A 10,071-nucleotide genomic window follows, 5' to 3' on the forward strand; every position below is an offset into this window, starting at 1 on the left:
ATTATTTGGGAAGTTACACAGAATTATATAGAATTTTACAACACAGAAACAGGCCATTCATTCCAATAGTTCTATGCTCCACACGAACCTCCTCCCACCTTACCTCATCTCACCCTATTAACATATCCTTCTATTCCTTTCTCCCTCATCTAGTTTATCTAGCTTCTGCTTGAATGCATCTGTGAGTTCAAATTTTAAGATGTGGAATCAGGATTTTAAACTTTTGAGTGTGAAGTTTTAATGAGGGACTTGTTTGATGTGTGAATTTTGGAAGTATATTAGCACAAAGCTGTAATCATTGTTGCTATTTCTTTTGCAGGAAGAGGGGATTCAATACATTTGTTTTACGGCCACACTGTGGAGAGGCTGGTCCTATCCACCATCTCATATCTGGATTCATGCTTTCTCAGAATATTTCCCATGGCCTTCTGCTCCGAAAGGTACGGACAAAAGCACTGCCTGAGATTTAAGTAAGATCGTTCTACAAGACATCGCACTTGAGTTACAAAGCTTGGTTGTACATGAGGTATCTTCTGTAAGTGCAGCAAATGTACTTAGCATAGAAGTTGACCGCATTGATCCTATTTTACCCCCTTCATGTGATGAAATGCCCAATTTGTGCTCAGCACCTTCTCGTTCAGCATGGTTAAGATCAGGAACTTATCGGATACAAATGCTGTGGAAAGAAACTTGCTTTTAACTCATACATGGAGTTGGAGCACCCTCATGCTGCTTCACCTGTTCAAGATTTGAAAAGATGTTTCTGTTTCTTTTCTATCTGTGCATTAAGCCCATATCCCTCTGCCTTTTTATGCATTAGAAATTTGTACAGTTGGTCTTAGCAAAGGCAAAATAGCATAGGCTGCATAGCAAGCCTCATAGCAAGGCTGCTGGCCTTGATACAGTAACTCCTACCAGCTACTGCCTGGATGAGGACAGGATGAAGCTCACTATGATGTCTGCTGTGGGAAAGCCTGATGACACTCTGTGCCTAGGCTCAGTCACCATCTAGGCACTTAAGTGAATATTGGCCACTTCAGCAAGGTACCACTGTGAGGGAGTCAACACCTCCAGGAGAGGAGGAATGGGGAGAAAATTGGCGGGACAAGAAAAAAACAAATCTGTCCAATTTCTGATTTGTTGTATTGAAATTTTGAAAGACCTTAAAGAAAAATCATATTCTACACCAGCTGCAGTAAATGACTTGTGTTCCTAAGGTTTATTTCCTCCTGGACTCTTCACCTCCTCTATGATACTGCAGTGGTGTTTTAGTCACTTTGTAGAAAAGTAAAACATGAGCTGAACTTGCATTCTGCGATATTAGCAATCCCTTTGTCTGCTATCTTAACAATTATTTATTTTAAATATTCTTCAAAATAAGGGAGAGAGGAATTTCATAAAATGTGTTAGCTTGTTCATTATTAATATCACACAGCATGATTTCAACCCAGTGTTGATTCTATACTGCAATTTGCAGAACGAAAAATAAAAGTATTGTCACTGTTCTGATTTGAAAATGGATAAAAGGAGTTGGTGGCATAGTTGTTTGGGATATTGTACCTTCATCTGTGGGATGTGGATTTGAATCCAGGCAGTCAGTCTCTCTCTCTCGCTCTCTCTCTGCTGGCTACAAAGTCCCTTTGTAAATGGGATTTTTGCTAATTAGTGTGGATCCACAGCACAAAGCTGACTGCAGTTTGCCACTGATTGGCAGGCTCACTCAGTGAGGCTATGCGAGTGGATGGTTGGGGAATGGAAAAATTGGTGCTGTTATGATCACTGAGGCACAGTTAGGAGACCTTTACTCTGCATCTTCTCAGTGCTACCTCTGGCTTGAGGAGTGCTTGCTCTGCATGCTGGTGCTCAGAGTGGAGAAGTTGAATGTCAATGCTAGAGAATTATTCATCAAGAAATGTGCTCATTTAGAAAATGTAAAGTTAAAGATTTTTTTTGTGAATTTGATCACATGTCATTGGTATCTTCTGGAATGTTTATTGTTGTGTCTAATTTGCAGGCTCCAGTGCTGCAGTATCTGTACTACCTGGCTCAGATTGGAATTGCAATGTCTCCCCTAAGCAACAATAGTCTCTTTCTGAGTTACCATAGAAACCCACTGCCAGAGTATCTCTCCCGAGGCCTAGTGGTATCTCTCTCCACTGATGATCCTCTGCAGTTTCACTTTACCAAGGTAAGGCAACCAATTGGGCATGGTAATCACAGGGTTCTTAACTACATTTTATGTACAATAGTCAACTGCTATTCTCCAGCCACAGTTTCATCTAAACCAAATGATAATGGCCATCAACATGGAAGAAATGTTGGGAGTGAGATTTATAATCAAAAGAGTGAGACAAATCACAAAGCCGTTTTAACCCAATGGAAGTGTAGTTACTTTTTTAAAAACCTGGGATCTGTGAAAGTAGGTCATGTATTTGTTCCAAATGAATGAGATTTGACAGACCTGACATTTCGTTTCCATCAACTCATGATCAGAAGCTGTAAGCTCCCTGTGAGTTGCAAGAAACCCTTGGTCTGGAATTGCTGAGTGTTTTAGTTTAGATTTGCAGCTTTTAAGCCCCGTTTACACTATAGGCTATTGTCACTGACAAACTCCCATTTGGTTTCATCTCGTTTCCACCGCAGATATTCAGAATTAAACCACGTCAATTTAAATCTAGTTTTAGAAAATTGCTTTGCTTGTACTTGGTTCAGGATTAGCTTAATACCCATGGATCCCCACTGTGAACTACCCCAGTATAAGTGACCCAAAATATATTTGTCCGTAATGTATACGTCTAGATGTAAATCCTGAAATTCAAGCTTTTGCACGTTTGAAGATTAATTGTGCCTAGAACCAGTCTGCAAGTTGCCCTTGTGTGTGCTCTAATGTAAATACAGCAGCTTAAAGGCACTTTTATATTTGTCCCTTCTGTAATTGGCCTATAATTCTGCCATTGGGATATGGGAGCCAGTTTTAGAAACTTAGAAAATGGGAGCAGGAGGAGGCCATTCGGCCCTTCGAGCCTGCTTCGCTATTCAATATGATCATAGCTGATCCTCTGTCTCAATACCATATTCCCACTCTCTCCCCATACCCCTTGATGCCTTTTGTGTCTAGAAATCTATCTAGTTCCTTCTTAAATATATTCAGTGACTTAGCCTCCACAGCCTTCTGTGGTAGAGAATTCCACAGGTTCACCACCCTCTGAGTGAAGAAATTTCTCCTCATCTCAGTCCTAAAGGTCCTACCCCGTATCCTGAGACTGTGACCCCCTCATTCTGGACCCCCCAGCCAGGGGAAACATCCTCCCTGCATCCAGTCTGTCTAGCCCTGTCGGAATTTTATATGTTTCAATGAGATCTCCTCTCATTCTTCTAAACTTGAGTGAATACAGGCCGAGTCGACCCAATCTCTCCTCATGTGACAGTTCTGCCATCCCAGGGATCAGTCTGGTGAACCTACACTGCACTCCCTCCATGGCAAGTATATCCTTTCTTAGGTAAGGAGACCAAAACTGCACACAATACTCCCAGGTGTGGTCTCACCAAGGCCCTGTATAACTGCAGTAAGACATCCTTGCTCCTATACTCAAATCCTCTTGCAATGAAGGCCAACATGCCATTTGCCTTCCCAACTGCTTGCTGCACCTGCATGTTTGGAAATATAATTACAGAGAGCTGGTGCATGGACTCCAGTGATCCAAACTAGAGAAGCAACAAATGTAACAGCACCTTAAAATGATTTAAACAGAAGTCTCAGTATAAAAGTGGGTTTAATAAATGCACTGCTTCAGAAGCACTAACCTGTTATTTCTGATAAAATGACTGGTGCTAAGAATGGGTGGTGGGATGTTGCAGTGTTTTCAAGGAAGGCTGAAATCCGCTAATAGCCTTTTTCTGCGAAAGCCCCATCTTAAGCTTGCCTGTAATTTTATCTTTCAGCCTACTTGAATGTAACTTCCGCTGCGGTGATTCCACTGATTGGAGTCACTAGGCTTATTTGGTTCTACTCTATGCTGTTCTCTGCCAGTTGTCACTGTAGTGTAGGACCCAGAGAGCGATCCTTCAGTTGAATTCTGGAGCTGAACTACTGTCTCCTTAATTAGGTCCATTGAAAGTTCTTGGCCTGTTTATTTGAAATTTGCTGCACAACTTCTGATCTTAACCTTGCTGCGTTTTCCTAAGGAGCCGCTGATGGAAGAATACAGTATTGCTGCCCAGGTGTGGAAGTTGAGCTCTTGCGACATGTGTGAGCTGGCACGGAACAGTGTATTAATGAGTGGCTTCTCTCACAAGGTAACTGGCAATAATATGCTCGATTTACTTTTGTTAGAATTTTGCTGAATCAGGTGTCAGTCGTGGCTCAGTTGGTGGCGTTCTCGCCTCGGAGGCAGAAGGTGGGTTCAAGTCCCACTCCGGAGAATTGAGCACAAAATCCAGGCTGACGCTCCAGTGCAGTACCGAGGGAGCGCTGCACTGCCGGAGGTGCCATCTTTTGGATGAGACGTTAAACCGAGGCCCCGTATGCCCCTCAGATGAATGTAAAAGGTCCCGTGGCACTATTTCCAAGAAGAGCAGGGGAGTTCTCCCTGGTGTCCTGCCCAGGGTTTGGTTTTGGGGTGGGGTGGGGGGGGGGGAATATGATGCCTTGTCACATAGTTCACCGCAGAGAAGAGTGGAAAAAAGTGCCTGCAAAGATCCTCTGTCTCCAGCCAACCACTAGAGACTTGGTAGAAGATAGACCACCTTGCCTGTCAAGTATGGAATTGGTGAGGGGGGCTGGAGAAATGGCTATTCACATTTTCAATTTTTTATTCTGGGAAAAGTTAGACCCTGCATTTAATTGCAGAGCTGAGTGGTTCAGTCCTGGAGCTTGGCCAAATGCTGTTGGAATTGTTGAAAGAGCAATAGGACTGACCTAATACTACTTCACCTGGAGACCCTCTTATAGTTCACCCTTCAATCTAACTTGTGTTGTTTAAAATTTTAAATATAATGTATATATCTTTGCATTCTGAATAGCTATTCCACATATAGGCAGCTGGGCCATTATTTTGGACACTCCTGCCTAACTAGATTGTGCACTGCAAATGGGCAATGTAATGTCCCCATATCAGAGCTACTTACATTGCAACATGTTTGTTTTAGCTGATCTAACCACAGCCTCACTGTGTGACTCTAGTGCAATTGTTCCTTTACCTTTTTAGCATAATGTGTATCTGTTATCTGCTGTTCCTCCCTTCAGTTTATTTATCTCTCTGTTTTAAATGCCAGATGTTTTCTGAATTCATTTTGTAATTTTCTCAGGAAGTAATTCAGTGGTGCACAGAAACTTCAACTGATAATGGCTTCCTGAGGGAAACCGTTACAATTCAAGAAGTCCTGTTTACTCACACCATATATGTTTCCTCCAAGGAGATCAAAAGTATTAACTTGGAAGTCAAAACGTGCATTTTGAAAAACCCTGTATGTTTCTTCTCCTACATTTAAAAAAAACCTTAAGCATAGCAAAAGGAAAGAGATGACCGCAATACTGATCTTGATTAATCCTGGCCATAATGGCTACATAAAGTGACTGAGCATTATAAACTACAGAAATATTAGCTACTAGCAAATGAATGCCTTGTGATTAGATAGTAATTGATGTAACATTTTCTAATGTGGTATTGATGTATTTAGCAACAATTTCTTTTGTAACACAAACTATAGCGGCAAAACAAATAGAAGTCTAGTCCAGCAAGATTTGAGTAAATTTTTGTTTGGGGTGGGGTGGCATGTTCCAGATTGTAAGGACTGTTTCTCGCTGTCAATTCCTTTCACTAGGAACTGTGTTCAAATAGAGCTGTTAACATCAGGGAAACTTTAGAGACAAGACTTACAATCAGTAATGAGTGAGGCCAATTTCAAACCCATTTAATGTATGGAGTGGTTTACATTTAAGAATAACATGCATCAAAATAGGTTATATTTTTAAATCAGTTTGAGCGAGTCTCACTCCAAATGAGTGTAAATTAATAAAAACATTGGGTTCAGGCTTCTTTCTGTGAGATGCTTGCCTGGCTACCACCAGGAGGAGACTTTTACCTAACCCACTGTTAATTCAAGGGCAGGTCCTCAGTAATTGGGACAGTGAAAATCTGCACTCCAGTATATCCAGATGTAACAAGTTTGTGAACCAATGTTTAAGTAGAATAGCAAGGATGGTCACTGTACTCTGTTATGGCTGGAATTTGGAACCCCCAATGTTGACTGATTCTCAAAGTCCGTTACTTGTATGATTTATCCATTCCTAGGCTGGTTGTCAAATCAGGTGTCTTTCAGGAACGAAGGATGCAATTCAGATGAAACTGGACTTGTCGAATTAGCACCCAGTAATTGAATCCGTAGTTCAGCACTACCTTGCCAGCAGTCCCAATAAATGAGGAAGGGACAGTTTGATTGCCAGCTTGGCTCAGTGATAGAACTCTTGCCTTGGAGTCAAGTGGCTTTAGGCACATGCCTCACTCCAGGATTTGAGTATATAATCTAGGCTGACAATTCTGTGCAGTACTTAGGAAGTGAGCAAGTGGTAAATCTATGGAACAGACTACCCAGGGAGACAGGGGAAGCAGATCGTGTTGATTCGTTCAAATGCAAATTAGATAGGTTTCTTACAGAAAGTAATTTTTTGGGATACAGTATATGAGTAATTTGAGACATGACATGTGGTATGTGTAGCATGCTTGGGAGGAACAGGTGACTGTGGACCTATGATTCCCAAAGCTGTCCACCACTGGGGAGGTTTTCCTCGCCTCATGTCTGGGTCTGTTGTAGACTAATTGATAAAGATTGCTTGCCATGATTAGTTATCATTGTATCATGCGACTACCAGGATGGTAGAAGGCGAACTCGATGAACCTTGGACATTTTTCATCCAGCAATTCCTATGCTCCTATGCTGCATTTTGGATCAGACATTAGGATGCAAAAGATTTCGTGGCACCATTTGAAGAAGAGCAGGGGCGTTCTCCCGGTGTCCTGGCCAACATTTATCCCTTAACCAATAACACTAAAACTGATTCACTGGTCACTTACCTCATTGCTTTATGGGACCTAGTAGGCTGCCACATTTGCCTATGTGACAACAGGGACCACACTTTAGAAAGTAATTCATTAGCTGTGAAGCGCTTTGGGATGTCTTGAGGATGTGAAAAATACTATTTTTTTTGTTCTTAATAAAGTTGTGAAGCTAAAGTACAATTTTTAAACTTAAAAGGGAGTAGAAATGATTGTTATTGCACATCTTATGAAAGTGCATTTAAGTTGCCCTTGGTTGTCTGCAGTCGAACATTTAACAGATTTAAGTTTGCTGTAATGGGAGATTTAAAATGTGCAATTCAGCAACAAGAACTGCAGTGCAAAAATGGAAAGCAGGGAGCTACTGCATTCCATCAGTTCATTTAATTAGTGTGGTCATACAGTCTATTCCACTAGATATTTATGATGTGGAGATGATATTTAGTAACTGGCCACAGGGACCATTTGTGGATGTCCCAGATAATGCAAACACTTGAAATCCTTGTGGGTTAGATAATCTAATCTGTGAATCAGAAAGACCGAGTGGGCTGCTTTAAATACAAGGCCAACACAGACCGTGGAACAAGAATCAGCATAATTTCCTTAAGGTTTAAAAATCAGTAGGTTCCTACCTTCAAAAAAATCGAATGCGCAATTACCTGCCAGACAGCTGCAGGTTTTTCAAATAAACCTTTAATTCCCAGACCTTTCCCATTGCTGCCGACATAAAAGAAGGAACAACACTTTTCAATTAAGTTGTAACTGTATAAATTATAAATTGGGCATTGTGGTGTGATTGAGACTGCTATCCAATTTCAGACGGCTGTTATGAACTCTTCTCCTCATGTAGGTAATCTGAACCCCTCTATTAGATTATGGCCCTGTAGTTCTTCCGAGGTATCTATTCCCAATAATTTATCATATGAGAATCCTATAATCTGATAATATACAAAATAAGCCAGGGACTTTAAGCAAGAGTTGCTGGTTAGTTTTTCCAATTCTCACCCATGCTTTTGAGGTAAAAGATTTCAGAAGTGAGACTCTCCATCACCCTGGGATCAAAACAGATACTGTTGAACTCGCCAAACTTGAGTTCTGTTTCATGTCAGCTGATCATGGAGTGAAATTGATGGCAGATGCAGAGAAATCTATGTCCACACAATTCCACTTACCCAGTAGGGCAGCTCACTCGGGGATTTAACAAGGGATGTATAATTTTTTTTAAAGTTAAAGAGATTTGAGTGCTTAAAAGAAACACTGTGTTTGTTTAAAAAAATGTTTTGCCAAACACACAGTGTGGGTGATGAGTTACTTTGAGACACCCCAAAGTGGCATAGCTGATGTCACTGACAAAATGATATAGATTTGGAGTTGTCACTGTTCACCGTGGCCTGAACTCAATGGGGAGAGTGGGGGCGACAGGGATAGGATCAAGGCTTGAATACTGGCGTTTGCTTTGGTCCTGTTGAAAATTCATTTGCGAGCCTTATCTTTTGCCTCCAGGTCAGAAAACAGAACCAAGTTGTGGCAACAGGGAGGAATAGAACTTAAGTTTTGTTAAAAGCATGTTTTTGGTGGCTGGTTTTATTTTAGAAATTTCCACACAGACTGGAGATGTTTTTCTGGCTCTGTCCTTCCCAAACAAAGAAGGTTTGACACTCCCGAAACGGTTGCCTCTGCCACCTCAAAGTTGCGGTGGATTTGACCAAAGCTGCTGGCACTGGATTTGAGCCTGTGCAGTCATTAGCGATACTTAAACTCAAAAACTTCTATCAAGCAGTTGGTTCAGTTGCATTCTTTCTCACTAAGATAAAACTAGTTACAAATGTTCTTTTGCATACCTCAGACTTTGTTAAATTTTCCTGGCAAAGTGGTTGACTTGTAAATGATTTGATTTTTTGGGGGAACCATTGCAGGAATTAGAGATGGTTTGATATAATTGACTTGATCCCCAAATTATTTGACTGATTCAACTTGAGAGGAACAAAAGGTTGGGAGTAAATGTGATTTTTGTTTTTATGGCTTCAGATTTTTTTTTGAAGTGTTTTGATCATGGAATGTTTGTTCTTATGACACTGCACTTTTTTGCCAATTGCTATTGTGGCTGAAGCTGCAGCTCTGACATGTGCATCTCCAAATAACCAGCTCCTAATTTGTCTCAGAGCTTTATTCACATGGTCAGTCCTGTTATGTTGCCTGATCGATATGAACATTCCACATTTGCAGCTTTTATTTGCTTGTGGCTGCTTAATGAAATAATCACGGCTGTAATAGTGGTGCACACTTGATGGTTAGCTTACTCGATATCCCAAGATTTGACCTATAAATTGGGCCAAATAGGGTTGCTGCTTGTTTAAAGAATCCTTTTTTTTCCCTTTGGATTACTTGGCCCAATGCAAAATTATCCAAAATGTGATTGGCACAGGATAGGAAATGTTGTTTGGATAGTAGAAGAGTTTTTTTGTGGGGAGGCAATGTTTAGAAAGATGCTTGAGGTACATTATGTTGTAGCATCAATGTTCAGGACCACCACCGTCCCTCATTTGGGAACATACCGATCTCGGCCACAAGATGAGCCTGGGCACTTTACTCACATGGGAGCTGGATACAGTTCCACAAGGCTCCAGCACCTCAACCCAAGTGGCCATGTTTCATGTGTGAGCTCAGACTATGAGTGTTGCCAAGTTATTTGACTGTGGGGATTGTCACAGCTGAGCCCTGACCCAACATTCACCGAGTGCAATGGTCACTGGATGATTTTCAGTGTATTTTTTGTGTGTGATGTTTTTCCTTTCCCTACTATAAGACACAGGCCAATCTTAATGACCCTACCACCATCCCAGCTGAGATTGGGTAACCTTGCACAAACCAAGGACAAACTGTGACCTTAATTCCAGCCTGTGAAATAATAAAGCAGTTTTTAAAAAAATTATTCAAGTTGTGCAAATTGGTTGTTTTTATGCTGGTTTTACAAGATCCCTTTCTTTAAAAGAATACCTCTGTTTTGTTCACATTT

The 10,071-nt window shown here is 41.1% G+C and overlaps 1 protein-coding gene across 3 annotated transcripts in view; it reads left to right on the forward strand.

Moving 5' to 3' along the window:
- LOC137344559 (AMP deaminase 2-like) overlaps positions 1-10,071 on the forward strand; it is a 126,065-nt gene that overhangs the window by 105,291 nt on the left and 10,703 nt on the right. For all 3 annotated transcript variants that reach the window (XM_068007602.1, XM_068007603.1, XM_068007604.1), the window contains 3 exons: positions 320-440; positions 2,015-2,188; positions 4,186-4,296. In XM_068007602.1, the coding sequence (XP_067863703.1) occupies positions 320-440; positions 2,015-2,188; positions 4,186-4,296 (406 nt within the window). The remainder of the gene's footprint in view (positions 1-319; positions 441-2,014; positions 2,189-4,185; positions 4,297-10,071) is intronic.

Source organism: Heptranchias perlo, chromosome 27, assembly GCF_035084215.1.
Source record: "Heptranchias perlo isolate sHepPer1 chromosome 27, sHepPer1.hap1, whole genome shotgun sequence".
In the NCBI taxonomy this organism is placed as follows: Eukaryota; Metazoa; Chordata; class Chondrichthyes; order Hexanchiformes; family Hexanchidae; genus Heptranchias; species Heptranchias perlo.